Below are 27209 nucleotides of genomic sequence, written 5' to 3'. Positions count from 1 at the left end.
GGGCAGGCATTGGCATGGTGGTGAAGGCCCCGGGCTGCATCCTGTTTTGCAGTGTCTGGGTTTCAGTCCTGCAGGGGCCAGCTCTGGGGGCGGAGCACACCTGGATTGGGGGCCCCAGAGGCCGATCCCTGTCGGGCCCCCTCTCCGTGCCGTGCAGCAGAGGACAGGGGCAGCCAGGTCACGGGATGCCGGTGCGCTCTTCTGAAGGAGGGACCCGCTGGCGCACCCTGGAGGCCACCTGTGGGGCCTTGTTGGCATTTGTCACAGCTGCATACCTGTCTACATTTGTCTCAGAAAGTCTGCTTTCCTAAAAAGATTGATTGATTTGAGAGTTACAGAGAGAGAGAGAGACATCTTCCATCTGTTGGTTCACTCCCCAGATGGCCACAACGGCCAGAGCTGTGCCGATCCAAAGGCAGGAGTCAGGAGCTTCTTCAAGGTCTCCCACGTGGGTGCAGGAGCCCAAGGACCTGGGCCATCCTCTACTGCTTTCCCAGGCCACAGCAGAGAGCTGGATCGGAAGTGGAGCAGCTAGAACTTGAACTGGCACCCATATGGGATGCTGGTGCTACAGGCAATGGCTTTACCCACTATGCCACAGTGCTGGCCCTGGAAAATCTAATTTTTAAAATGGGGTTGGTGTAGGGCCGGTACTGTGGTGTAGTGGGTTAGCCTACCACCTGTGGTGCCTGCATCCCATATGGGTGCTAGTTTGAGTCCTGGCTGCTCCACTTCCAATCCAGCTCTCTGCTGTGGCCTAGGAAATCCATGGAAGATGGCCGGGTCCTTGGGCCCCTGCACCCACGTGGGAGACCCAGAAGAAGCTCCTGCCTCCTGGCTTCAGATTGGCACAGCTCCAGCCTTTGCGGCCATTTTGGGAATGAACTAGTGGATAGAAGATCTCTCTCTCTCTCTCCAACTGCCTTTCAAATAAGTAAATAAATTTTTAATAATAATCATAATAAAAAATAAAACAGGACTGGGGATGCCACCTGTGTCCCCGGCTGGTGAGGAGGCTCGTGGGGTGAGAGGAGCTGTGGAGCCGCCTGGCCCAGACCAGCGGGCCTCTCCGTGTCTCCTCTCTCCTCACTGTCGCTGCCTGTGGGTGTCTGTTCTGCCTTTTCAAATTGGGGTCACCCTGACCTCGGGCAGAGGTGGGGGCGGGGAAGTCCCCTGAGGGTATGGGGCTGAGACAGCTTTAGAACGTGGGGAGTCGGGACCAGACGAGCGCCAGCGCCGCTGTGTCTCAGAGCCGTCCCTGGCCCTCTGCGCTTCCCAAAGCCCTGAGCCTGCCCGTGGTTCTGGTGCCGCGCGCCCAGAGCGGACCCTGCGGGGCCTTGTCTTGGACTTGCAAAGCCCGTTGGGAAAGTCACTTCTGATGGGGCGCTCCTTTCTGTTCCGTCAGCTGCGGCGAGGCGCCCAGCGGCCCCGCCCAGCGGCCTTGCCCAGCGGCCCTGCCCAGCGGCCCTGCCCAGCGGCCCCGCCCAGCGGCCCCGCCCAGCGGCCTTGCCCAGTGGCCACGCCCAGCGGCAATGCGCCCAGCGGCCCCGCCCAGCGGCAATGCGCCCAGCGGCCCCGCCCAGCGGCCACGCCCAGCGGCCACGCCCAGCGGCAATGCGCCCAGCGGCCCCGCCCAGCGGCCTTGCCCAGCGGCCCCGCCCAGCGGCAATGCGCCCAGCGGCCCCGCCCAGCGGCAATGCGCCCAGCGGCCCCGCCCAGCGGCAATGCGCCCAGCGGCCCCGCCCAGCGGCAATTTTCCCAGCGGCCCCGCCCAGCGGCCTTGCCCAGCGGCCTTGCCCAGCGGCCCCGCCCAGCGGCAATGCGCCCAGCGGCCCCGCCCAGCGGCAATGCGCCCAGCGGCCCTGCCCAGCAGCCCCGCCCAGCGGCCCCGCCCAGCGGCCTCGCCCAGCGGCCCCGCCCAGCGGCCCCGCCCAGCGACCCTTGGTGCTCTTTTGCAGCTGATTGCCGAGGAGGGGGTGGACAGCCTGAACGTCAAGGAGCTGCAGGCAGCGTGCCGGGCGCGGGGCATGCGGGCCCTCGGCGTCACGGAAGACCGGCTGCGGGAGCAGCTGAAGCAGGTGCGTGGCCACGCGCTGAGGGCGTGTGGGCGGTTGCCTCCAGCTCCGGGTGGGCGGGCCGGCCCTCGGTCCGCAGGCCCAGGTGCCCCGTGTCCTTCTGCCAGTGGCTGGGCACTGCTCTGCCCTCCATCTGCTTGTGGTGGCTGTGCTTCCGTTTGCTCTGGGTTTGGTTGGCTTCAGAGTGTCGTTTGCTCCTGCTGCCTGCTCCGATGCGGTGGTCACAGTCAGGCCGGCTGAGGTCTGCGTGCTGTGGCCCTGAGCAGTCCCCAGCGCCCGTGGGCTCGGGCCCAGCACATGCTGTCTTCGTCGGCAGCTCGAGCGCCTGCGTCGCAGTGCCAGGTTGTCTGGCGTCCGTGCCTCACATCGGAGGCGCAGGGTTTCAGCCCTACCACGGCCCACGCCCCCCTGCAGCCGCTCCCTCTTCCAGCCCCGCCCCCGTGCTGCAGGGGCCGCGACAGATCCCAGGCAGCGCCTTCTCCGGCCTTCAGCAGGCGCAGTGGGCCGTGAGCAGCTTTGCACAGCTGTGAGCGGGGTTCCCTGCCCGGACCGCTGGGCATCGGCCATGGGAGGCTGTGGCGGGTGGGGCCCCCAGGGGGCGCGCCTGTGCGCCTGCTGCCACGCCGGCCTTCCGCCTCCTCTTGGGTTTCTTCTCGTTTCCCCCGTGTTCAGTCTGAGTGCAAGCGTCGATCCCACCCTTTTTCTCCGTTTGAAGAGTGCCTTGGTGTCACTAGAGTGGCTTGCGACACCGCGTGGCCTGTGGGAGGCCTGCACGTGGTAGATGCAGCGCGCCTCCCCGGCCCCCGGTCATCAGTTTGCCGGGCTGTTGCTGAGTGCAGGGCGTGGCCGTCGCCTGCCTTGGAGGTGTGAGGCGACCGGGCAGACCAGCACCAGGCCCTGCCGGCCTCACCCTGCAGGCGGCGCCCCTCTCCTCCCCGGCCAAACCCAAGCAGCAGCAGAAAGCTCCAGGCGAAAAAGTGGGGTCCCCTCCCGGCGGTGTGGGCAGGCCGTGGGCGAGCTTCCCGGGACACGCGTGTTGGGTTCTAGTGGCTGGACCTTCACTTGCATCAAGAGATCCCCACGTCACTGCTGATCCTGTCCCGAGCCATGTACCTCCCGGACACCCTGTCGCCTGCCGACCAGCTCAAGTCCACGCTGCAGACCCTCCCAGAGAGTGTGGTACGTGCGGGCAGCCCTGGCAGCACCCGGGCCCATGCGTGCACCCACTCCTCTGCCGGCCCTCACGTGGCAGTCGCTCAGCGCCTGGGCAGGTGGGAGACGCGGCGTGGCCAGCATTTGCTGTGCTGTGCCCGTCCTTTCTGCGCTCCCGGGGGTCTGGGCACAGAAGGTGACCCTGGAGTGCGGGGCGGGGGGCGCGGGGGCTGCGCCTCTGGGGCTCGCTCACGGCCTCGCTTCTCTTGGCAGGCCAAGGAAGCCCAGGTGAAGGCAGCGGAGGTGGAAGGCGAGCAGGTGGACAACAAGGCCAAGCTGGAGGCCACGCTGCAGGAGGAGGCGGCCATCCGGCAGGAGCACCGGGAGAGGGAGCTGCGGGAGGCAGCCCAGGCGGCAGAGGCGGTGGTGAGCGGCTGGCTGGGGCCCGAGCCGTCCTGACGCGGCTCCCTGGAATCGGCCCGTGTCCGTGCTGTAGGACCCCCACCTCTGCTTCACTTGTGTTGTCCTTCCGAGTGCAGAGTGGGGTAGGAGTGCCGGGGGCCGGAGCTCAGGAGGGGCTCCCCAGGGAGAGCGCCGCAGAGGACGGCACTGGGCTGTCGCCTTCACTCTTCGTGCCAGTCGGCACCTGGGTTGAGGGTTACCGTGGGGGCCTTCCTACTCCTCAAGCCCTTTGTCCTGGGCTCCCCCAGAGGTGGGCTGCACCTGCTCCTTGAGCACAGAGGCCCTGGTGGGTCACAGGCTCCCTGCGCTGTGCTGGCCCCGGGTGACTGGGTCCATGGTGGACTTAGCCGGCGGTGCTCTGCTGTCAGCCCCCAGGCCCTTAGCCTTGGCCAGCAGCACGCACGCTGTGTGTGGAGCCCGCGGCCAGGCTGCCGAGTAACTGCAGGTGTGCCTCCGGCCTTTCAGAAGGACGTCGAGCCGGAAGGAGTGGAAGCTGCCCCCGGGAGGCCAGAGGCCAAGCTGCAGCCAGAGGCCCCGGATGTGATCCTGCCGTCCGAGGTTCTGAAGGACACTGCACCTGTGCTGGATGGCCTGAAGGTGAGCCGCACCGTTCCGGGGAAGGAGGCCTGGGCTCCTGGCAGCAGGCCAGGGGCGTCCCTGGGCAGCTGGAGCCCTGTGAGTGGGGGCCGGAACAGGCAGCTCCAAGCTTTGGGCACCAGGTCTTGGCGATAAGGCCACTACAGCTTTGGTGCCAGCCCACGGAGGCCCACCTGGTGTCACCTGCCGGGCACCTGTGACATGCGTCGCATCCCGCAGGCACATGCCTTATAGTGCCTCAGCTCCCATCCAGAACCCCCAGCAGGCTCCAGACACGCAGCCCTCAGGGTGCCGTGGGCACAGGAAGAAGGCGGAGCCTGGCAGCCAAGTGGGAGACACACCTGAGCCAGAGGCCACATGTGGCCCAGACAGGAGTGGCCTGCGCGGGGAGGCGCGGGGCACAGCTGAGGGCTCCTGGGCAGGGTGGGTGGGCGGTGCCCTTGCTAGGAGCAGTGCCAGGAGGGGCGGGGGGACCTGTCACAGGGACCTTAGAGGACTGAGGGGCAGGGGCCTAGGTGAGGGCCGCAGGAGAGGCGTCCTCAGGACGGGACCAGGCCCGAGTCCTGTGACGAGCGCAGCGGAGAAAGCCCGCAGCTCCCTGGGGAGGCGAAGCCTCGCGGCAGCCCCTTTGGAACACAGCCCCACACAAGGGAGGGGGGATTCCCGTGCCAAAGGCCCGGGGAAGGCGCATGCCCACCTGCTGAGGGTCCTCAGCCCCACGACAGCCGAGAGCGTGGTCAAGGCTGGAAGAAGGCCAGTGCGGGCGGCACTTCTGGGGATCCTGGCCAAGCTGTCCTTAGCCCCACCCGGCACTTTGCTCACCGAGGGTGGCCGGGAGACGATGGGGGCCGAGCACTCCTCCAGAAGTGGGGTGCTGGGCTGCCAGGGCTCAGACGTAAGGGGCACAGGGTTGGGGTGGGTGGCAGCACAGGCTTCTGGAAGGATCCGCGCGGCCGGCCAGCACGAAGGACAGCCTGTGTGCTCCGGGAAGCAGCTGAGCCCCTCCCCCAGCGAGTCCCCTGGGCTGCAGGGAAGTTCAGAGTCGGCAGGAGGCTCCCCACTCGGGAAGATTCGTGTACTTGAAGAGCCGAGCGACAGGGGGCGATCTTCCCCACTGCTTGCCCTCCCCAGATGGCCACAGCAACCAGGGGTCCTGCTCTCACACGTGCGTGGCCGGGGCCAGCATGCGGGCCGCCTTCCGCTGCCTCCCAGGCGCACGAGCAGGGGCTGGGTCGGCTGACACGGGCTGATGCCGTGACACCCGGGCCCTGAGGGCTTCTCAGAAGCACGAGCCTTTCAGAAGTCACGCGGATGATGTGGTCGTGGGAGAGAAGCTGTGCAGAGCGGGAGAGGCAGGCCCTGCCCCGAGCGAGCGAGCGGGAGAGGCAGGCCCCTGCCCCGAGCAAGTGCACGCCGGCCGTTCCCGCGGGACCTGCCTTGCTCGGAGGTCCCGCGGGTGCTGAGTTTGTGTGAGACCAGCATCGAGGGTCGAAGTTCGTGACGGGCAGGAAAGTGCGTGGAAACACCGTAGCCCGCTTGTTTTGTGGACGGGCGTGGCCTGCACTCATGCATTTGTTCAGAGCATAAGAATCGGCTGCAGGGGCTGGCGCTGTGGCATAAGTCGGTGCCTGCAGTGCCGGCATCATGTGGGCACCGGTTCGGATCCCAGCTGCTCCACTTCCGATCCAGCTCTCTGCTGTGGCCTGGGAAAGCGGTAGAGGATGGCCCAAGTCCTTGGGCTCCTGCACGCATGTGGAAAACCAGGAGGAAGCTCCTGGCTTTGGATTGGCCCAGCGGCCATTGTGGCCATTTGGGGAGTGAACCAGCAGCAGGAAGGTATTTCCCTCTGTCAACTTTGCATTTCAAATAAATAAGTAAATTTCTTTTTTAACAGTGAATTTTAGAATTTTTTTTTAAATTATTTACTTATTTAAGAGTCACAGACAGGGAAAGAGAGAGGGACAGAGGAAGAGAGAGGGAGAGAGAGGAGAGAGGGAGAAGGAGAGAAGGAGGGAGAGAAAGAGAGAGAGAGAGGTCTTCCATTTACTGGTTCAGTCCCCAGATGGCCACAGCAGCTGGAGTGAGCCGATCCAAAGTCAGAAGCCAGGAGCTTCTTCCAGGTCTCCCATGTGGGTACCTAGGACTTGGGCCATCTTCCACTGCTTTCCCAGGCCCATCAGCGGAGAGCTGGATCGGAAGTGGAGCAGGTGGGACTTGAGCTGGCGGCCATATGGGATGCTGGTGCTGCAGGCTGGAGCTTTAGCCCACAGCACCACAACGCTGGTCCTCCAATAAGTAAATCCTAAAAAAGAAAGGAAGTAGAGCAGCCAAGAGTTGAACTGGTGCCTGTGTGGGATGCTGGCGTGGCAGGTGGCAGCTTCACCCCTTGCACTAAAACACCAGCCCTGGGACCAGCGCCGTGGCTCACTTGGCTAATCCTCTGCTTGCGGCGCCGGCATCCCATATGGGCACCGGTTCTAGTCCCAGTTGCCCCTCTTCCAAGCCAGCTCTCTGCTGTGGCCCGGGAAGGCAGTGGAGGATGGCCCAAGTGCCTGGGCCCTGCACACCATGGGAGACCAGGAGAAGCACCTGGCTCCTGGCTTCGGATCGGCGCAGCACTGGCCGTGGTGGCCATTTGGGGAGTGAACCAATGGAAGGAAGACCTTTCTGTCTCTCCCTCTCACTGTCTATAGCTCTACCTGTCAAATTAAAAAAAAAAAAAAAACAAAACAAAACAAAACAGCTCCTATTTGTTTTCAAGGTTATTTTATTTATTTGAAAGGCAGAGTTACAGAGAGAGAGATCTTCATCTGCTGGTTCACTTCTCAAATGGCGTCAGGATGGGGCTGAGCCAGGCCAGAGCCAGGAGCCAGAAACTCCATCCAGCTCTCCCGTGTGCGTGGCAGCGGCCCAGGCGCTTGGGCCGTCTTGTGCACCTTCCCAAGCACGTTAGAGGGGCTGGATCAGAAGTGGTCCTCGTGGGGGGGGGGGTGCCTCAGCGCCAGCCCTCACGGCAGCTCCACTGCACGTGTGTGTCGGTAGTTGACTGCTGTGTCCAGCAGGCCCGGTACGTGGGCGTGAGCTGAGAACGGGTGAGAGAGGACCAGACGCAAGGAGGGAGGGAGGTGTCCCTGCTCTGGGCTCCGCGGCGCACGGAGCCTGCCCGATGGAGGAGCCAGCCACTCCCTCTGCTCACGCCCCGTCTCCCCCCAGGAGGAGGAGATCACCAAGGAGGAGATCGACCTCCTGAGCGACGCCTGCTCCAAGCTGCAGGGGCAGCAGAAGCCCCTGACCCGGGAGAGGGAGGAGCTGGAGCTGCTGAAGGGGGACGTCCAGGACTACAGCGAGGTGGGCACGGCCGCGGGCACTGCAGGGGAGCACCAGTGTGAGCACGGGGTACAGCCGCGGGCACCGCAGGGGAGCACCAGTGTGAGCACGGGGTATAGCCGCGGGCACCGCAGGGGAGCACCAGTGTGAGCACGGGGCTCAGCCGGGGCCAGGGGAGCACCAGTGTGAGCACGGGGTATAGCCGCGGGCACCGCAGGGGAGCACCAGTGTGAGCACGGGGCTCACCGGGGCTGGGGGAGCACCAGTGTGAGCACGGGGTACAGCCGCGGGCACCACAGGGGAGCACCAATGTGAGCACGGGGTACAGCCGTGGGCGCCGCAGGGGAGCACCAGCTGTGAGCGCGGGGTACAGCCGCGGGCACCGCAGGGCAGCACCAGCTGTGAGCACGGGGCTCACCGGGGCGGGGGAGGACCAGCTGTGAGCACGCGGCTCAGCCAGGGTGGGGGGAGCACCAGTGTGAGCACGGGGCTCACCGGGGCGGGGGAGGACCAGCTGTGAGCACGCGGCTCAGCCAGGGTGGGGGGAGCACCAGTGTGAGCACGGGGCTCACCGGGGTGCGTGTGTATTGACTCAGTCGGGAGGCAGAGCGAGCTCCCACCAACGCCCCGGTTTTTCACGAATGCTTGCTGGTGGTTTTCCGCAGCCGCTCTGGCTGGGCCTCTCTGCTCGGGGGTCCACACCCTGCTGTGCAAGTGTCAGGACTGGTGCCACCAGGGTGACTCAGAAGGGGGTGAGGCGCCGCGTGCCGGCAGCTAGCAGCCCCCTCTGTCGATCGCGTTAGGACCTGCAGGAGATCAGGAAGGAGCTCTCCAAGACCGGGGAGGAGAAGTACGTGGAGGAGTCGAAAGCCAGCCAGCGCCTGACGAAGAGGGTGCGGCACATGATCGGGCAGATCGACGGCCTGATCGCGCAGCTGGAGGCGGGGCCGCAGGCCGGCTCGCCGGGCCCCGCCTCGGCCACCTCCACGGGGTGAGTGTTGGGACTGGCGCCCGCCTCCAGGTGCTTTGCCGGGACCTGAGCTCGGGCCTTTCCGACCCGGTTGCCGTGTGGCCGCTGTGCCTGGGTGCCCTCCGCCTGCGGCCCAGGCTCCTTCACTCGCACCTTCTTGGGGTCCTTGTGGTGGTCCTGATGACCTCGTCCACGCCCACCCCCAGCTGTGGGGCCCGCTCCCGCTGCGCCCTCCCCAGGCACACCCCACCGGGCATCCCAGCACGGAGCCAAGCGCCAGCTCTGCCCTAGGGCAAGCGGCCTGGCTGCTGGAGTCCTGTTGCTGCCCCAGGCCCCTGCTCCCGTCACCTCCCTGAGCTTGAGGAAGCAGCGGCCAGGGCCACCACAAGAGGGCTCCCCCGCCCTCGGCGCCCGGGCCGGGGGGGGGGGGGGGCAGACTCGCACGGGAGGCCCTGGGGCAGTGCGTTGCTCATCGCAAGGGAGGGCGCAGGTGAGGACAGCGTGGGAGCTCTGGGTGGTGGGGCCGCGGGCAGGGACCCCGGCGTCACGCAGGCTGTACCTGACACCCCACCCCCGTGCAGGGAGAACGTCATCAGTGTCACGGAGCTCATCAGTGCCATGAAGCAAATCAAGGACATTCCGGAGAACAAACTGCTCAGTCTGGCCTCAGCCCTGGGGGAGCACAAGGACGGCAAGGTCAACATCGACGACCTGGTCAAGGTGGGTGTCGGGGCGGCACCTGCCCCCGAGGCCTTGGCTGCAAGTGAGCATCAGCCCGCCAGGTCCCCCGTGGTTCTCCACAGGGCGCCGGCTCCGCTCCCGCAGCGCTTGGCCGCCGCCAGGAGACACCGGGGCTGTCCCTCAGGGCCCCGAGCCAGCCTGCGAGGTGGCAGGCACAGGCGGCTTCAGCAGAGTCGTGGGGAAGGGGCCCCTGGCCCCCAGCTCCAGCCCCCAGCTCCTCCCCAGCAGGGGCAGGGGTGAGCCTGGGGTGTGCACACCTGCTGCCGTCTCCACCTGGGGCCTGAGAGGGCAGCCCAGGAGGCCTGGGGCAGCGGCTGCGTGGGAGCAGTGACCTGGGCTGGGCTGGCCCGCCTCACTGTTCCTGCTCTGAGAGGGAGTCCGGCAGCTGCGTGCTTTTCCCGACGTGTGTGCACCGTCTCCAAGACGGCATCGGACACGCGCGCCGAGCCCACCCCTCCTCGGTGTGCGGGCGTGCGCAGAGGTGTGCTGTGCTGGCCAGGGCCCCTCCCCGGTGTGTAGAACCAGGCCCGGCCTCTGGGGGGCTGGGGGCCTCGGGGGGCACGGTGCGGAGGACAGCCTGCGTGCTGGGCCGGCGCCACGCTGAGACCCTCTGTCCCTTCCTGTGTGGCAGGTGATCGAGTTGGTGGACAAAGAAGACGTGCAGGTCTCCCCCAGCCAGGTGGCCGAGATCGTGGCGACGCTGGAGAAGGAGGAGAAGGTGGAGGAGAAGGAGAAGGCCAAGGAGAAGGCGGAGAAGGAGGCGGCCGAAGCGAAGAACTAGGCTGCCCTGGCTCGGCCACGCCGCCCACGCCTGCCCGTCCCGCACTGGCCGCGCGAGTGGCACGTCTCGGATTGTGTCTGGAATAAATCAGAAACTTCCGTAATCAAGTCATTTTTAATTTTCATCATTCCATGAAGATCAAGTCAGTGTGGAATCCCCAAGCCCTTCCAGGGAGGCCGTGTCTGGACGCACACTGGCTCGGGCCAGGCTGGACAGGAGGCCGCCTCCCCGAGTATGCCCTCTGTCCCCGCAGGAGAGCCCAGGTGGGCAGCGGCACCAGCAGGGAGTCGGCGGACACACTTGGCCGCCCCGCCCTGGACGCCGGTGCAGAGTCTGCGAGCAGTCACGTCCGTCCTGCCAGCCCTGTGCCAGCCGCGTGCCAGCCCCGGCGTGTGTTGGTTGACCTTTGATTTTCCCCCAGTCCTGTAGCCCATCAGCTGCGATGTCGGTGGTGGCCAGAGACGCCAGCAAGTGCTTCTGTCCAGTGCCCGGCAGGGCTTCCTGCGGCTTCTCCTCAGCCCTCAGCCAGCGCTGGGCGGGACCTCGGCCCCTGTCCCACGTGGGGGCCATGGAGAGCAGCCTCCCTGCACCCCACTCGTCCTTACAGAGGGTCCCAGACGTGACGCCGGGACCTGAGGCTTTTCTTGGGAACCTGGCAGAACAGGCGTCGGAGGGCGCCTTTGGCTCGAGCCGCACTCGGAGTTGTTGGGAAGGAGCAGGGGTGGGGCCTGGTGTTGAGCCCCTCCCTCAGCGCGGGCCGCGGCCTCTCCACTGGTTGGTTTCCCTGAGTTGGCTTTATTTATTGCAGCAGAGAGCGTGTCCAGGGACAGGCCCGAGACGCGCCCCAGAAATGAGGGGTGTGTGATGGGTTTCTGTTGAAGGCGCTGCCTTGGGGAGGGCTTTGCGTGCTGGGACGGCCGTGCCTCGAGTCTCCCACGCCCCCCACGCGCCCACTGCCCACGTGATCGTGAGCCTGGCCTGTGGCCTGCAGAGCCGAGTGGGTCCGTCTGGACTCCACACATCCAGGGCACCGTCTGTTATAGACGACCCGGCAGTGGTTCTCACGGGGGGTCTTGGGGCCGGCAGGAGGCAGCCCTGTGCTGTGTGCCAGGCCGCATGAGAACACGGGGACCTGGGGGTCTGCTTTGGTGATGGTGGTGTGGGCCGGGACTGGTGCCACGCCAGCCCCTCAGCCTGGGTCCAGCAGCCCGGCCTTGCCTTCGGCTTCCTTCGATGGTAGCCGCCTTACGTAGCTTCAGGCCCGTCCAGGCCTCCTGCCCGTGCCCCTGCCTGCCTGCTGGGCCGCAGGAGGCCTCTGGCCAGTCGTTACAGTCCGTGCCTCACTGGCCTGGGCCCTGTGCTAGCAGCCAGCGTGTGGTGGTGATTTCTAGACTTTGATGTAGGAATGATTTAATAAAAAGTGCTGTCTCATTGTCTGCCTGGTGACAGTTTGTCCAAGCTGTGGCCGCACTGCCTGGTCGTTCTCCAGGGCTCCCCGCGCCCCACTCGACTGCTGCCCAGGGACCTCGGGGTGGGTGCTGCCACCTCAGAGAGAACCCAGGCTCAGGTGGGCCAGTGCTGCCCAAGGACCCAGCTGGGAGGTCTCAAGACACCTGAGAGACCTGTCGGGGGCTAGGCCCCATCTGTGGGTGCCTGGGAGGGCAAGGGGAGGGTCCCAGCAGCAGGACAGGCATGGCATCTGCCTCCTGACTCCCTGTCCCGTCTGTGGGCAGACTGCCACCCCCAGCCCAGGACAGCCCCTCCCCACTGCCAGAGATGCCTGTGGGCTTCGTTCCTGGTTCCCTGGACTGGGTGTGTTCATGCCCACGGGTCCACCCTTGGAGCCAGGCCTGAGGATATAAGGTGCCTGAGCCGGACCACAGTGGGTGGCTGAGCTGGCCCCGGCTGCACCTGCTGGCCACAGCAAGGACAGTGGATGTCCAGGCCAGAGGAAGCTGGCTGTGAGCAGTGAACAGAGACCCAGCAGCCATGGCAAGTCTGGAGACCGCTGTGGGAATAGTGGAGGACGGCCCTGCCTCCCTGGGCATCCTGCGACGTGGGGGCACACGTTGGGTAGTACAGGATGCAGCTGCCCCGATGCAGCACTAGGGGGCGCCCGAGCCACATCCTGAGCCCTGCCTCTGCCTGCCCGAGGGGGTCACAGCCCAGGGCTGCCGGGCCTGTCTCCACCCCGCCTCGGCCCCTGCTGCCAGGTGAGGCCTGTGCTGCCCAGGCCGTCCTGGCCCGTCAGCGTTAGCACAGCCAGGCTGGCCCCTGGGTCCCCAGGACGTGGTCTTGGGGCAGGCTGGAGGGGAGGGGGTGAGGGCCTGCACAGGGCTGAGGGTGTGGGGGTTAAGCAGCCCTTGTGAGTGCCCCCCCACCAGGCTTGTAGCTGCCCCCAGACCACAGACTTCCTGGGGGTTTGGTGGGATCAGTGACCCAGAACCAAGACTCTGACAGCCTCCCCTGAGAGGTGAGCAGGCAGCAGAGGGCACCCCTGCCCCCGGGCAGGCCTCCAGGAAGCCGCCTCAGCCTGCCCACCACAGGCGGCCCTGCTGCCTACCCCCACCCCGGCCCTCGGCTTCCCGGCGGCGGCTGAGGCAGGGCCCACCCAGCAGCATTTGTCCAGACAGGCCTGGGAGGGCCAGGGGAGCCGGCAGGACTGGAGCAGCCGCCACCCTCCCAGGGGTGTGGCCGGAGTCAGTGGGGCCAAGCAAGGGCTCAGAGCAGCTCCCGAAGCCACCCCGCCCCTGAGTGAACCCGGGGCTGGGCCGCTGAGCTGGGGGCAGCCACAGGGCTCCACGGCCCACGCCCCGGGGACACTGCTCCTGCCGTCCCCAGCCTCCGGCCCCCAGCCTCAGTTCTGCCTGCCAGCAGCGGGGGCCTGGGAGCGTCCTCACCCTCACTGCCCCTCTCATGGGGACACCTGACAGGCAGCGGGAGGGGACAGGGACTGCCCAGGGTCCCGAGACAACAGAAGCGAGGAGGCACCAGGCAGAGCTCGGAACCGGTCGTCTTTATGTTCTGGAAAGTCCGTCGGCTGGGTTAACACAGCCACACCCACCACCGGGGCCTGGCAGCCCTGCCCACTGGGCCACTGGGCCCCGCCCGCTGGCCGCCGCTGGCCGTGCAGGGACAGCCGGCCACCCAAACAGTACAAAAGGAAGAAACTCGACCGGCAGCTTTCACTCCCAAGCTTTGAAAAGTAGCAGCCCAGGCTGTAAAAGTCTAGAAGCGTTGCGCAAGAAGTGTTAAGTCTACGGCAAATGCACCTTGTAAAAACGCAATAAATTATAGATATAGATAGATATAAACTTGTAACATCTGACAACGTGGAGCCTGCACGCAGGGCCGGCTCCCCGCCCCGCCCGGCACAGGCAGCAATTAGAAGCAGGGTTGGTGTGGAAATACCAGCTTGCCTTGAAGTCAAAAAACCAAATCCCCTCCAGAAATCTCATTTCCCGCCAGGGACGGCCGAGGGGAACGAGCCGTCCGCACGGCTCCACCTCCGCGGCGAGCGCCGGGCCTCGGCCGGCTCGGCTGTGAATAAGTTAAAAGGGGCCGGGGCGGGGCCGGGGGTCTGGGGGGCCGATAAATATCCAGGTCCAGGTACAATTTTTAGAACAAAACTGCAGTGCCAGGAAATCCCTCGCGCCCCGCGGGCCTCTGCGTGGGCGGCGCCAGCGGCCCCCTCCTCCCGGACGCGGAGGTCCACACTCGCGCGCGTCTGGAAGAAGCCTGCCGGGCAGAGGCCAGGCTGCCGCCCTCAGGTACCCGTAATCTGGCTCGGAGCCCCCGGGCAGGGCAGGCTCAGCTCGGGCCCGGCCGCTCCTCCCTCCCAGGGGTCTGGCGGCGGGGGTGGGGGGCGTCCCCTACATTCTACTTCTGGTCCCCTCCGTGCTGCTGTCCTTGTCCGCGGCCTCGGGACAGCCACACACGCACACACGCGCGCACACACGCACACGCACGCGCACCCGAGGCCAGGGCACTGGGCAGCGGCGGCAGGGTGGGCTCTCACAGGCCTGGGGCGCCCGGCCCTTCAAGTCCGCGGGCCCCCGCTGCTGGGGGGCGCGGGGGGCAGCAGGTCGTGGGTGAACACGGAGTCGTCCCCGGAGGAGCTGGCGCTGGGGCTGTCCTGGCCGCCCGGGGAGTACTGCTCGAAGGGCGCCGACAGGTCCAGGTACTCCTGCGGGCGCGGGCGGGGGCGGGGGCGGGTCAGCGGCCGCCATGCCGGCCCCGCCCCCCGCCCCCCGCCCCCAGCCCGGGCGTCCGGCACTCACGTCAGTGGACGTCACGGTGAGGACGCGGTCCAGGTCCTCCACGAGCTGCTTGAAGGTGGGCCTCTGCGAGGGCGCCGCGTGCCAGCACTCCCGCATGATCATGTACCTGCGGGTGGGGGGCGCTCAGGCGTGCGGGCGGGGCGGGGCGGGGCGGGGCGGGGGCGGCGCGGCGCTCACAGGTCGTGCGTGCAGTTGGCCGGCTTGTCCATGCGGTGGCCCTCTCTCAGCAGCTTGAACAGTTCCTCCACAGGGATGCCGGGGTACGGCGAGCCCCCCAGCGTGAAGATCTCCCAAAGCAGGACCCCGAAGGACCAGCTGGGGGCAGGGCGGAGGTCAGCCGCCCAGCCCAGGCCAGCTCCGGCTCCGCCCCCACCCGCCACCCCGGGCCAGCTCCGGCTCCGCCCCCAGACACCTACACATCGCTCTGGTGGGTGTAGACGCGGTCAAACAGGGCCTCGGGCGCCATCCACTTCACGGGCAGCCTGCCCTGTGAGGGGAGGGGGGGGCGAGGCTGTTGGCGGGGGCACGCGGCGGGCACCAGGCCCCCCGCCCCGGGCCGGGCTCACATTGGTGGTCTTCTTGTAGTAGTCGAGGTTGTGCACGTCGCGGGCCAGGCCGAAGTCCGCGATCTTCATCACGTTGTCCTCGGTCACCAGCACGTTGCGGGCGGCCAGGTCCCTGTGGATGCACTGGGGGCGGGGGAGGGGTCAGGGTCAGCACCCCGCGGCCAGGTCCCCGTGGATGCACTGGGGGCGGGGGGGGGTGGTCAGGGTCAGCACCCCGCGGCCAGGTCCCTGTAGATGCACTAGGGCCGGGGGTGGGGTCAGGGTCAGCACCCCGCGGCCAGGTCGCCGCAGCTGCGCTGGGGGCGGGGGAGGGGGGTCAGGGTCAGCACCCCGCGGCCAGGTCCTTGTGGATGCACTGGGGGCGGGGGGGGGGTCAGGGTCAGCACCCCGCGGCCAGGTCCCCGTGGCTGCGCTGGGGGCGGGGGAGGGGGGTCAGGGTCAGCACCCCGCGGCCAGGTCCCCGTGGCTGCGCTGGGGGCGGGGGCGGGGGGTCAGGGTCAGCACCCCGCGGCCAGGTCCCCGTGGATGCACTCGGGGCGAGGTGGGGAGTCAGGGTCAGCACCCGGCAGCGCACCCTCTAGAGGGGCAGCCAGTTCCCCGCGGCTGCACTGGGGGCGGGGGGGGGGGTGTCAGGGTCAGCACCCCGCGGCCAGGTCCCCGTGGATGCACTGGGGGCGGGGGAGGGGGGTCAGGGTCAGCACCCCGCGGCCAGGTCCCCGTGGATGCACTGGGGGCGGGGGTGGGGTCAGGGTCAGCACCCCGTGGCCAGGTCCCTGTGGATGCACTGGGGGCGGGGGGGGAGGTCAGGGTCAGCACCCCGCGGCCAGGTCCTTGTGGATGCACTGGGGGCGGGAGGGGGGGTCAGCACCCGGCAGCGCACCCCCTGGGCGAGCAGGTCCTTGTGGATGCACTGGGGGCGGGGGAGGGGTCAGGGTCAGCACCCGGCAGCGCACCCCCTGGGCGAGCAGGTCCCTGTGGATGCACTGGGGGCGGGGGGGGGGGGTCAGCACCCGGCAGCGCACCCCCTGGGCGAGCAGGTCCCTGTGGATGCACTGGGGGCGGGGGGAGGGGTCAGGGTCAGCACCCGGCAGCGCACCCTCTGGGCGGCCAGGTCCCTGTGGATGCACTGGGGGCGGGGGGGGGGGTCAGGGTCAGCACCCGGCAGCGCACCCTCTGGGCGGCCAGGTCCCCGCGGCTGCACTGGGCTGGGGGCGGGGTCAGGGCTCAGCGTCGCTCTCGCACACGCACACGCACTCCGACCCCGCCCGCCACGCACCTTCTGCGAGGCCAGGTACTCCATGCCCCGGGCCACCTGGTAGGCGCAGGACACCAGGTCCTTGAAGGTGAGCTGCTCCTCGGGCAGCCTGCAGGTGTCGAACGAGTAGTCCATGCCCGGAGGCCGGCGCGCCCGCAGGTACTCCCGCAGGTTGCCCTTGGCCGCGAACTCCACCAGCACGTACAGGGGCCCTGCGGGCACCGGGCGCAGCGCTCAGCCCAGCTGACCCGGGGGGTAGGGGGGCTGCGCTACGCAGAGGGTCATGGGAGCCGCGGGGAGCGCCCACCCTGCGTAGGAACCCCGCCCGCCCCTCCGCCCCGCCCCGCCCCCCGCCCTGCGTGCAGGCCCCGCCCCGCCCCGCGTGCAGGCCCCGCCCCGCGTGCAGGCCCCGCCCCACCCCGCCCCGCCCCCACCCTGCGTGCAGGCCCCGCCCGCCCCTCCGCCCCGCCCCGCCCCCGCCCTGCGTGCAGGCCCCGCCCCGCCCCGCCCCGCCCCGCCCCGCGGCTCCTACCGCCCCGCGTGCAGGCCCCGCCCCGCCCCGCCGCGCCGCTCCTACCGCCCTGCGTGCAGGCGCCCAGCAGGTTGATGATGTTCTTGTGCTTCCCGATCATCTTCATCATCTCCATCTCCGACACCAGGTCCGACAGGTCTTTGTCGGTGGCATCGTCTGCGGGCGCGGGGGGCGCGTCAGGCGGCGCCCACACCCCGCCCCGCCCCGCCCCGCCCGGGCGCCCCTCCCGCTCACCTTTCAGCATCTTCACGGCCACGGTGACGGGCTTGGCGGCCCGGTCCTTGTCGATGCCGATGGCCTCGGCCATGACCACCTGGCCGAAGCAGCCCTCTCCCAGGGGCTTCCCGAGGGTCAGCCTGGCGGCGGAGAGAGACTCCATGCAGCAGGGCCCGCGCCCGCGGCCCGCCCCGCCCCCGCAGCCCGCCCGCCGCCGCCACTGACCGGGCCCGGGACAGCTCCCACTGCGGGTCGGCGGGCAGCTCGAGCTCGGACACGTTGGCCAGCGTGGGCCCCTCGGCGGAGGACAGCCGCGCCACGCGCACCAGCGGCGTCGTGGAGTTCATGGACGAGCTGGACTCCAAGGACACCTGCTTGGGTCGGCAGGGGCAGGTTGGGGCCGCACGGCGGGGGCGGGGCGGGGCGGGGCGGCGGCGCTGGAACCTCGTAGCTACTTTCTGTTACCTGGCGCTTCAGCGGGAAGCGGGACACCTTGTGCACCGTCGGGGAGCCCAGCCCCTTCTTGGGGGGGCTGTGCAGGCGGCAGAGCGTCACGGCGCCCACCACCAGGATGAAGAGGAAGAAGCCCGCGCCGTAGCTGAGGACGCCCGCGTACACGCTGCCCGCCTCGCCGGCCGCCGCCAGCTCCTCCTCGGCTGCAAAGACACGGGCGTTGGGACCCCAGCGTCGGGGGGGACCCTGTCGTGCGGAGGCCGCTGCTGCGGTCGCGGTGGCCTGGGAGTCAGGAGGGGGCAGGCCCGGGAGCAGAGAGCCCAGCAGAGCCAGCGCGGCCGCACCACCACCCAGGCGCAGGGGAGACGCGGGAGCGGCCGCTGCGCGGGGCTGGGAGCCCCCGACCGAGCCGGCGGCTCCCGCGTGCCCGAGCCAGCGGCCCGAGAGTACAGGAGCAGAGCGAGCAGCAGCAGCAGCGAGAACCAGTACCTGGCAGCACCACCAGCCACGCAGAGTGATGGGAAAACCCGATAGAATTGCCCGCCAGGCACGTGTACTCCCCCGCATCCTCAAAGGTGACATTGCGCAAAGACAGAACCTCTAGCTCCTTGTCGGTGGTGTTAGCGCCCGCCGTCTAGGAGAGAGAACAGAGCGATAGGCCAGGGCCAGCACCGCCCCACGGGCCCGCGCCAGAGTCCACGACGATCCAGCCAGGCTGCAAGGAAAACGCGCCACCGCCACCTCGGCCGCCGCCACCTCGGCCGCGGCCACGGCCCCGAGGGCCCTCCGCCTCGTGCGTCCGCTCCGAGCCCGAAGCCAGTCCCTCCACCGGCGAGTCCTCTGTCCCAGGGGAGCGTCAGGCGGGCGGGAGCCGGCATGCGGGGTTAGCGCGGGCGGGGGCCGGGGTGGGCAGGCAGGCGCGGGCAGGCGCGGGGCACACGCAAGCAGGTGGCCGGCGGGGCCAGGGGAGCAGGCGCTCGGAGGGCCTGCCGGGGATGCTGGGGGCGTGGGCGGGGTCGGCACGGCCGCGGGGCGGGGCTCGAAGCAGGTGGTCTGGGCAGGCAGGCTGGCGCTGCTGCCGGTGTTGCGGGCGGAGCGGGCGGCAAGGGCGCAGGGCAGGGAGCGAGCGGGACGGGGGACGTGCGGGGCGTGCAGGCAGGCGACGCCAGGGCGCTGGAGCTGGAGCTCCGCGTGCCAGGCAGGCGTGGGACAGAGTCGTTACCTGCTTGGGGCCCGTGAACACGCAGCCAAAAGGCCTTCTCGGCCACGCCTATGAAATTGGTGGCTCTACAGAGGTACTCGCCCCCGTCCCGCTCCGACACATTGGCCAGACGCAGGCGCGCGTCGGCCTCCACATTCTCACTGATCCAGGACTGCGGGGGACAAGAGACCCGGCTCAGGGGGGGGCAGCCCCTGCGAGCGAGCCGGGAGGGCCGCCTGGAGGAGGTGTGGAGGCGCCCCAAGGCGGCAGCGGGCTGTGCTTTCGCAAGACGGGGCTGGGCCGGGCTCCCCACCCCGGCAGGCCGGCATCTCACGGAACAGATGTTTCTCTTTGGGCTCTGAGTGTCGCAAGCTCCCAACTCGGGTGGCCCCCACCCCTGTGGCCGCGGGAACAAAGCAAGGGGGGGAGCACCAGGGGGGGCCCGCGGCAGCGACTGCCAGTCAGGGCCAGCTCTGCTCCGCGGCGCCACCCTGCTGTCCCCCTGGACAGGCTCAGGCGGCACAGCACGGCGAGGCGCGGGCCTCGGCTTCGCCTCCCCACCGTCAGCACGGCGATCTCGGGCGTGCCATCCGTGCCTCGCCCCCATCCCAGCAGCCAGTGGCGCCCACCATCAGCACGGCGACCTGGGACGTCCCGTGGGGGCCTCACCCCCCACCCCCGGCCCACCTGCCCCTCGCGGCCACCAGTGGCACCTACGGCAAGCACAGTGACCTAGGGCGTGCCATGGGGGTCTCGCCCCCATCCCAGCGGCGCCCACCGTCAGCACGGCGACCGAGGGCCTGCCGTCGGGGCCTCACCCCCACCCCAGCGGCGCCCACCGTCAGCACGGTGAACTAGGGCCCTGCCATCGGAGCCTCACCCCCATCCCAGCGGCCAGCGGTGCCCACCGTCAGCACAGTGAACTAGGGCGTGCTGTCAGGGCCTTGCCCCCACCCCTGGCCCACTTGCCCCTCGGCCACCGGCGGCACCTACGGTCAGCACGGTGACCTAGGACATGCTGTCGGGGCCTCGCCCCCACCCTCAGCGGCGCCCACATCAGCACGCTGACGTAGGGCCTGCCATCGGAGCCTCGGCTGCCCCCCCCCCCCCGCCGTCCGACCGCCCCTCACGGCCGCCAGCGGCGCCCACCTTCAGCACGGTGACCTAGGGCCTACCGTCGGGGCCTCTCCCTCTCCACCCTCAGCGGCGCCCACATCAGCACGGTGACGTAGGGCCTGCCATCGGAGCCTCGGCTGCCCCCCCACCGTCCGCCCGCCCCTCACAGCTGCCAGCGGTGCCCACATCAGCACGGTGACCTAGGGCGTACCGTCGGGGCCTCGACCCCCACCCTCAGCGGCGCCCACATCAGCACGGTGACATAGGGCATGCCGTCGGAGCCTTGGTTGCCCCCCGCCCGCCCCTCGCGGCCGCCAGTGGCGCCCACCTTCAGCATGGTGACGTAGGGCGTGCCGTCGGGGCCTGGCCCCCCACCCTCAGCAGTGCCCACATCAGCACGGTGATGTAGGACGTGCGGTCGGGGCCTCTCCCTCTCCACCCTCAGCGCCCACATCAGCACGGTGACGTAGGGCGTGCCGTCGGGGCCTCCCCCCCACCCCCGTCATCCGCCAGCCCCTCACGGCTGCCAGCGGCGCCCACCTTCAGCACGGTGACCTAGGGCGTGCTGTCGGGGCCTCGACCCCCACCCTCAGCAGCGCCCGCATCAGCACGGTGACGTAGGGCGTGCTGTCGGGGCCTCGACCCCCACCCTCAGCGGCGCCCACATCAGCACGGTGACCTAGGGCCTGCCGTCGGGGCCTCGGCTGCCCCCCCCCGCCGTCCACCCGCCCCTCGCGGCCGCCAGCGGCGCCCACCTTCAGCACGGTGACGTAGGGCGTGCCGTCGGGGCCCACCTTGCTGCCGTTCACCTCCACGTGCTTCAGCCACTGGATGTGCGGCTGCGCGTCGCTGTACACCTTGCAGTGGAACTCCACGTCGCTGCCCAGCACGGCCGTCTGGTTGGCGGGCAGCCCGGCCTGCAGGATGGGCCGGTGCGGGGAGCGCTCTGCGGGGCAGGCGGGGCTCAGCGGCGGCGGCGCCGGGACGCGCCCACCCGGCCCCGGCCCGGCCCCGCGCCCCCGGCTCACCCAGCACGTCCAGCGTGTACGTCTGCCGGATGCTGCCGAACTTGTTCTCCACCACGCACGTGTAGTTGCCGCGGTCCGATGGCACCACGCTCTCCATCACCAGGCTCCACTGCTGGTGCCGCAGCTGCGGGCGCATGCGCAGGCGCAGTGAGCGCCGGGCCCCGGCCCCGCCTCTAGCCCCGCCCCCGGCCCGAGGCCCCGCCCACCTTGATGCCGCCGATGCGGTGCTCGCCGCGAAACTCTTTGCCATTCTTCAGCCAGGAGATGGAGGGCGTCGGGTTGCCGGCGGCCGGGCAGCGGAAGCGGACGGTGTTGGCGGCCGGCACCGCCAGCAGCTTCTTGTCCATCCGCTCGGGCCGGGTCCAGTAAGGGGCCCCTGCGGGTGGAGGGGCCCGAGGACGGCTATAGCGGGGCCCGGCCCGACCCCAGCTCAGGCTCCCACCAGCAGCACCCACTGTGCTGTGTGTGGTCAGAGCTGAGGTCCAGGGGTCCACCCTGGCCTAGGAGCCTTCCGCGTGCAAGGCTGACTCCCAGGGGAGCTCACACCCCGCGCCCGGGAGGCACAGGCAGGCAGGGAGGCCCGGCACTCAGCGCAGGCTCAGCCGAGTGGCAAGCCGGGACCCGCCCTGCCAGCGGCTTGGGGAGGGGAGCCCCAGGGGCAGCCCCTAGAACCCGGGAGCCCAGCTACTCCCCTCCATTCCAGGCACCTCTGGAGGCCCCGGCCACCCCCACCCTCACCACCCAACTGGTTTTCTCTCTTCCTCGGGGTGGGAGTGGGGGGCTGCTTTCCCGTGCAGGGCCTCACTCCCACAGACTCGCAGTCTCTGAGGGCACAGGCACACGTGGGGAGCAGCCCGGGCAGCCGCCAGAAAGCAGCCTGCCCGGCCGGGTGACCCAACCATGCCCACTGCCAGGCGATGCAAGGCAGCCCTCCAAGGACCCTCACGGCGCGAGCCACAAAGGACCCCAGCAAAGCGCCCGCCCGGGACGGCCCGGGGGCAGAGCCAGGGGCTGGGGTGCAGCGGAGCCGGAATTCGGCCCTGAACACCCTGGCAGCCGAGGGAAGGTGGACGGGGAAGCCCAGCGGCCCCTCGGGACGGGAGCTGCCCACACGGCGGCTCGCCACTCTGCACAGCTCAACAGGCCCTGGCCAGTCCTCGCCTATCCACTCTCGGAGGCCCCAGGCCCTGTCCACACTGTGACTGTCCCCAGTGTCCACCCCACCACGTCCCGTCTCTCAGCATCTCAAATCCAGCTGCTCCAAACCCAGAAGCCCCATGGACCCAGACCGGCCCCTCCCTGCTGGGCAGAGGCCACAATCCCCTACTCACCCACCACCCCTCAGTGGGGGTGGGGGTGGGGTGGATGGTGGTAGTCGCCCTGTGCCCTGCGGCACACACACACCGGTGGCTGCCCCTCCCCCCAGCCCCGGGCGACCCAGGCCCCGCAGGTGGGGAGCAGGCCTCACCTGTGTCTTCGGCCTCATCCTCGCCGTCTTCGTCATCTCCCGAGGATGGAGCCTCTGCGGCAAAGGGGCACGAGGGGGCGCTGGCCGTCTCTCTCCCCGACCTGCGCCAGGCCCCTCGTCCTTCGGGGGACCCTCCCCTCGGGGCTGGGGTGCTGCGGCCACACAACCCGGGGCCCCCCAGCGGCCTCCCGCTGCCTGGCGCAGCCCAGCCGGCACTCACCGGTCAGCCGCACAATGAAGTGGCACAGCACACGCTGCGTGAGCCGCTGCCGGCAGCTGTAGGCCCCCGCGTCCTCCTGGGAGGCGTTCAGCACCTGCAGCCGTTGAGGCCCGACCAGGATGCGGTCCGTGGACGCCAGCCCCGTGCCGTCCTTGACCCAGACGGTGGGCCCCAGGGGGCCACCTCCAGGAAGGTGGCAGCTCAGCTCCACGGTGTCCCCACTGCCAAAGACCACCTGTTCCTGTCGGCTGGGCTCCAACCCGGGCACCCCTGCAGGGGACACGGGACTGTGAGGCACCTCCTGACGCACGCTGCAGCCCTGAGCGAGGCAGGCCGGGCGGTGCTCAGAGCGGGGGCTGGTGCGCTGGCCAGGTCCCCTGGCGCCACAGCCCCTCGCACACCCGGCCCGGACGCCGAAGGGCAGGAGCCACCAAGGGAGGGTCCTTTAGCAAAGGGACACCTGGTCCTGAGCTCACACACAGCGCTCAGCACCAGGACGGGCCGCACGGCGCTGGCGGCTCGGAGGTCCCCAGCACCCCACGCCGAGCGGGGCGGGCAACCCCGAGGCGGCCAGCAGCGGAAGCAGGCGCGAGCCGGGGGTCTTGGGTCGCACAGCCCTCGCCAACAGGGTGGTCAGAGAACACGCCGGAGGAAAGGCGGAAATGCAGAGGGCACCCCGGGGCCAGCCAGCGCGGTCTCGGCCTGTGGGGTGAGAGGACCCAGGTGTGGGGGCCTGCCTGCGCGGGCCTGGGGCCGCCCCCCTGAGGACAGAGGCGGGGTGGGGGAGGCCAGCAGGTGAGGAGCTCGGGCTGCCTGGGCCTACAGCTGACAGTGCCGGACAGCCCCGGGGCCTGCTCCTCCCTGGCTCCCAGGGGGACATGAGGGCCGGGGCCGCAAGGACGCACCAGGGCCTCAGTGACCGTTACCCCCAGGCCTCCCTTGCCAGGGCCACACAATTCCCCATCAGGCGGCTGGCCTGGGCTTGGGGCCCGGGACAGGGGTGGGTGGTCCCGGGGGCCAGGCCCAGCTGGGCCAGTTGCGCCATCACTTGTCATTCTGCCGACGTATGGCCTAGATTCGAGGGCCCAGCTGCCCACTCTGGCCACAGTAGTGCCCGGCTCCCTGGCCAGGCCCGATTCGGCCCGTCCCTCCACGCGCCCCCCACACGCCCCAGCCTCCGTCAGGATCCTCCAGCGAGGAGGGCTCACTGCCATCCTGTGCACTCTCTACAGGAGCTCCCATCCCACAGGGACCCGCAGCTCAGGGCCAGACCTCGAGGGGGCCCTGTGGCCGGGGGAGGCTCCTGCCACAGTGTCCTGCGGGGACCACCCAGCACCAGGAGCTGCCTGAGGCCCCCCAGAAGGCTGAGGCCAGGCCCCGGCCCAAGGGCAACAGCCGGCTGATTCCGGTTTGGTCTGGAGCACCACGACAGGTCACGCAGTCCACACAAGGATTCCCTTCAACCTGGTCCAGAGAAGGAATCAGAGCGGCCCCGGGCCAGCCACGCCCAGGACCCCCACCCGTGCCGGCTGGAGAGGAGCGAGGCCCCGACCTGTTCACCCACCCTGCCCGCCAGGTGTCTCAGGGGCCAGGGACCCTGGGGTCTCATCTCCGCCTCCTCACCCAGGGGAGGCCAGCCAGGCGGCCCGGGGAAGGCTCTCTCTTGTCCACTCACCCGGGCACTGGGGCCCAGAGTCAGCAGGTCCCGCCACTCCTGCTCCTCCTGCAGCCCCAGTGTCAAGCCCCAGGGTGCCACCTGTGCCCCACAGAGGGCCCTGCAACCTGGAGAGCCCACAGAGCTCCCCGACTGTGCCTCAGTTTCCCCAACTGCAGCACAAGGTGGGGACTCCCACCTGCAGTCCAAGCACGCCCTGACGTGGGTCAGGTCACAGCCAGGCCAGGAGTCGAGGCCCCCAGCGTGCAGGGGTCACAGGGCAGGGGTAGCAGCAGAGCCACACCCCCTCACCAGGCGGGTCCAGGGGTGGGGTCAGCAGCGTCTAAGGGGTCCTGAGGCTCACCTGCCCACCTCAGTCTCCACCCAGACACATTCCACAGAGCTCCTGAACAAGTCAGAAGAGGGAAAGGGGCTGGGGGCCGGGCGAGCTAATGAGAGCTTATCGGGATTATCCGGCCTAATCCCCCAACAACCCCGCCATTATCCGTCCTCCCACACAGGTGAGGAAACCGAGCCCAGCAGGGCAGCGGCCGGCAGGACCCCTTGGGAGGGCCCTGACCCCAGCCCCAGCCCCGCTCCGGCCGCTGACCCGAGGCCGGGGGAGGCGGTGCCGAGGGGCTCCTGGGCGCAGAGGCCAGCCGATCAGGCCAGGTTAATGAACCACCAGGAGGCCTGCTGGGCTCAAAGTCCAGCCCTGCCAGGAGGGGGTGGGGAGGCTGCAGCTGCCTTCTGGAGGGAGGTCCGCACCCACCCCACCCCGCCAGGGACCCCCCTGGCTCCCGGGGACCCAGCCTCCCAGCACCCGAGAGCCACTGCCAGGCCCCCACGGCGGAGGACACAGCCCCGTGGAGACGGGGCTGGCGTGGGCAGTGGCGCCCTTGACCCCAGCAGGCAGGCTCCGGGAGAAAGCGCCCTGGCCCTGCCCTTCACGCGGTCTTAGTGTTTTACTGCCCGGCCCATCTCGTTAAGGAGCCGGATTAAGTTTATGGTCCCATCAACTCACTACCTGTTCCTCCAGCCGGGGTGTGCGGGGGCGGGGCCCCCCCTCCAGGCGGGCCTCCCAGGCGCCTCCCCGGCCGGCCGACGTTCCCCGACGGCGGGGAGTAATATCTTCATCTGAATGCGAATGCTAATGCGCCCCCGCGGCCGCCCCCTCGGCGCCCCCGGCAGCCGGGCCGTCGGAGCAGGCGCTCAAAGCGCGCGCTGACCTCGCGCCGGCCTCTGTCACGCCGTGAATGACACGCGCATTCAAGCGCCGGACCACTCTCATTCATAAAAAAATGACATTGTTCGCGCGGCTGCAGCCGCCGCGGCGACGGGGGCTCGGGGCGGGGGCCGCCATCTGCCTCGGTGCCGCGCGCCCGCGGCCGCCCCGCGCGCACCTCGCGACGTACAAAGCGGCGGCCGTCCGGGCCGCAGGCTCGCGGGGAAAGCGGCCCTCCACGGGGCCGGGGAGCGCACCCTTGGTCCTCGCGCGAGCCGAGGGTCCACGGGGGCGGGGGGCGGCTGCCCGCCCGGCGCCGGAGCAAGGACGCCCGGGCGCTCGGCCCGGCTCCGCGCCGCCCGCGTCCTGCGCCCGGGCACCTGGGGGCTGCGGCGGGGCGCGCGCTCCTCCCGGCACCCGGACGCCCCGCTGGACTTTGACCGGCACCCTCGCAGTCGCGGCGCCCACCCCGGGAGGGAGGTGTCACCTCGCCACGCAGTCGCTCCCACCTCCAAAGTCCAGTCTCGCGCTGGCTCAGGCTGGCCGGGAACCGGGGCCAGGGCGGGGGGTTGGGGGCACGGGCAGCAGGAACTTTCCGTCAGCAAAAAACCCGAGGGCTGATGGGGTCGCGCAAACCGACGGCTTCTAGGGCGGCAGCCGCGCCCCGGGCGGGGGCTCCCACGAGCCGCGGTCTCCAGAGAGAGGGCAGCAGAGCCCGGCACCGGCGACCCCTCCCCACCTCGGAGCCGGCTGCCCGCTGCCGACCGACTCCTCTTCCAGCCCGGACCCCGGCCCTCCCGAGTCCCCGGGGCGGGGTGGGGGTGGGGTGGGGTGGGGGTCCTTCCGTCCTCACCTGCGGCTCTCCGCACCACACGCCGCTCCGGACCCGCAGGCTCCCAGACGACGCCGGCCACGACCACCACGGCCACGCAGAGTGCCAGCGCGCGGGCCGGGGCGCCCATGGCGGGGACCGGGCCGGCGTCCTCAGGCGGCGCGCGCGGGCATGCTGCCCCCCACGGCCCGGCCGGGGCCCGAGAGGGAGGAAGGCGCACGCCGGAGTCTGCGGGAGGAGGAGGAGGGCGGCACCTCGTCACCGGCCCCGGGGCGCGCGGCAGCGGCGGCCGCGGCCCGGGTCCTGAGCCCCGAGCCCTCCGGCCCCCGGCCCCCGGCCGCCCCGCCCGCCGCCGCCGCCGCCGCCGCCGCCGCCGCCCAGGGCTCCCGGGCCGCCTGGCGCCGGCCGCCTCCTCTCCGCCGCGGTCCCTCCCTCCCTCCCCCTTCCCTCCCAGGGCGGCGGCGGCGGCAAACTTCCCAGGGCGGGAAGCTGCCACAGCGGCCGCTCGGGACCCGCGCCCGCCGCGCGCCCCGGCCCCTCCGGGGGTCGCCCCTGCGACCCCTCCCAGAGCCCGCCCGGCCCCGCGCACCCACCTGGCGCCTCTGGAACCCGGCTCGCCACGCGCGGCTCCCACGCCCCCGGCTCGCAGCCCGCCCCTGCCGCCGCCGGTGCGTCCGTGCGCCCGAACGGGACCGCGCGGCGCCAGCTGCCCGCGCCGCCGCCGCCGCCGCCGCCGCCGAGCTCTGAGCAGGGGCTGCCCGGCGCGCGGCGGCCGAGGGGGGACGGCCCGCGCCCGGCCCGCCCCCGCCCCGCCCAGGCCACGCCCGCGCCGCGCGCTGCGGGGCGGTCCCGGGCGAGGAGGCGTGGCCGGCGGGGGCGGCCCCCGGTCCCCGAGGGCGTGGGAGCCCGGGCAGGGCGGTCGCGCGGGAGGCCCGGCGCAGCCTGTCCGTGCGGGGCTGGGGCAGCTCGGGGCCGCGGGATTGTGCGGGAGGGCTCGGGGGCGTGGGCTCAGGGGACCGGAGGCCCGGGAGGCTTCGCGGGGGAGCCGTGGCAGCAGA

At 70.1% G+C, this 27209-nt stretch overlaps 2 protein-coding genes across 9 annotated transcripts in view; one reads left to right on the top strand and one right to left on the bottom strand.

Moving 5' to 3' along the window:
• Positions 1-11541, top strand: part of LETM1 (leucine zipper and EF-hand containing transmembrane protein 1) — a 40818-nt gene extending 29277 nt beyond the window's left edge. The window contains exons 7-14 of the mRNA XM_070067967.2: positions 1959-2078; positions 3123-3254; positions 3501-3653; positions 4155-4286; positions 7500-7634; positions 8417-8604; positions 9165-9303; positions 9956-11541. Of these exons, the coding sequence (XP_069924068.1) occupies positions 1959-2078; positions 3123-3254; positions 3501-3653; positions 4155-4286; positions 7500-7634; positions 8417-8604; positions 9165-9303; positions 9956-10105 (1149 nt within the window). The 3' untranslated portion in view covers positions 10106-11541. The remainder of the gene's footprint in view (positions 1-1958; positions 2079-3122; positions 3255-3500; positions 3654-4154; positions 4287-7499; positions 7635-8416; positions 8605-9164; positions 9304-9955) is intronic.
• Positions 10986-26914, bottom strand: FGFR3 (fibroblast growth factor receptor 3). Of its 8 annotated transcripts, none has more exons than XM_051829309.3 (18): positions 26745-26914; positions 26173-26379; positions 22441-22710; positions 22221-22274; positions 20959-21128; positions 20753-20876; positions 20480-20670; positions 18630-18780; positions 17414-17610; positions 17180-17325; positions 16973-17094; positions 16784-16894; positions 16228-16418; positions 14952-15074; positions 14802-14872; positions 14563-14700; positions 14386-14491; positions 10986-14291 (listed from the first exon to the last, which is right to left on the bottom strand). In XM_051829309.3, exons 2-18 carry the CDS (start codon positions 26279-26281, stop codon positions 14145-14147), a joined length of 2421 nt encoding a protein of 806 aa, XP_051685269.1. In that variant the 5' UTR covers positions 26282-26379; positions 26745-26914; the 3' UTR covers positions 10986-14144. The 8 variants fall into 8 exon arrangements, with proteins under 8 accessions (XP_051685269.1, XP_051685270.1, XP_051685272.1 ...); XM_051829310.3 differs by having other exon boundaries at positions 17180-17328; positions 17420-17610; XM_051829312.3 differs by lacking the exon at positions 18630-18780 and adding an exon at positions 17897-18041.
• Positions 26915-27209: the final 295 nt, after the last annotated feature.

This window comes from Oryctolagus cuniculus, chromosome 2, assembly GCF_051225735.1.
Source record: "Oryctolagus cuniculus isolate XC-2025 breed Fujian yellow rabbit chromosome 2, ASM5122573v1, whole genome shotgun sequence".
NCBI classification, from domain to species: domain Eukaryota; kingdom Metazoa; phylum Chordata; class Mammalia; order Lagomorpha; family Leporidae; genus Oryctolagus; species Oryctolagus cuniculus.
This window is presented reverse-complemented; position numbering and strand designations above follow the sequence as displayed.

Excerpts from the sequence above, each read along its gene's own strand:
- FGFR3 (XM_051829309.3), bottom strand. The coding sequence starts at position 26,281 with ATGGGCGCCCCGGCCCGCGCGCTGGCACTCTGCGTGGCCGTGGTGGTC. Across the intron at positions 22,275-22,440 it reads CTTCATTGTGCGGCTGACCG|AGGCTCCATCCTCGGGAGAT; the intron begins GTGAGTGCCGGC and ends CCTTTGCCGCAG. Across the intron at positions 14,292-14,385 it reads TCACCGTGACGTCCACTGAC|GAGTACCTGGACCTGTCGGC; the intron begins GTGAGTGCCGGA and ends CCGCGCCCGCAG.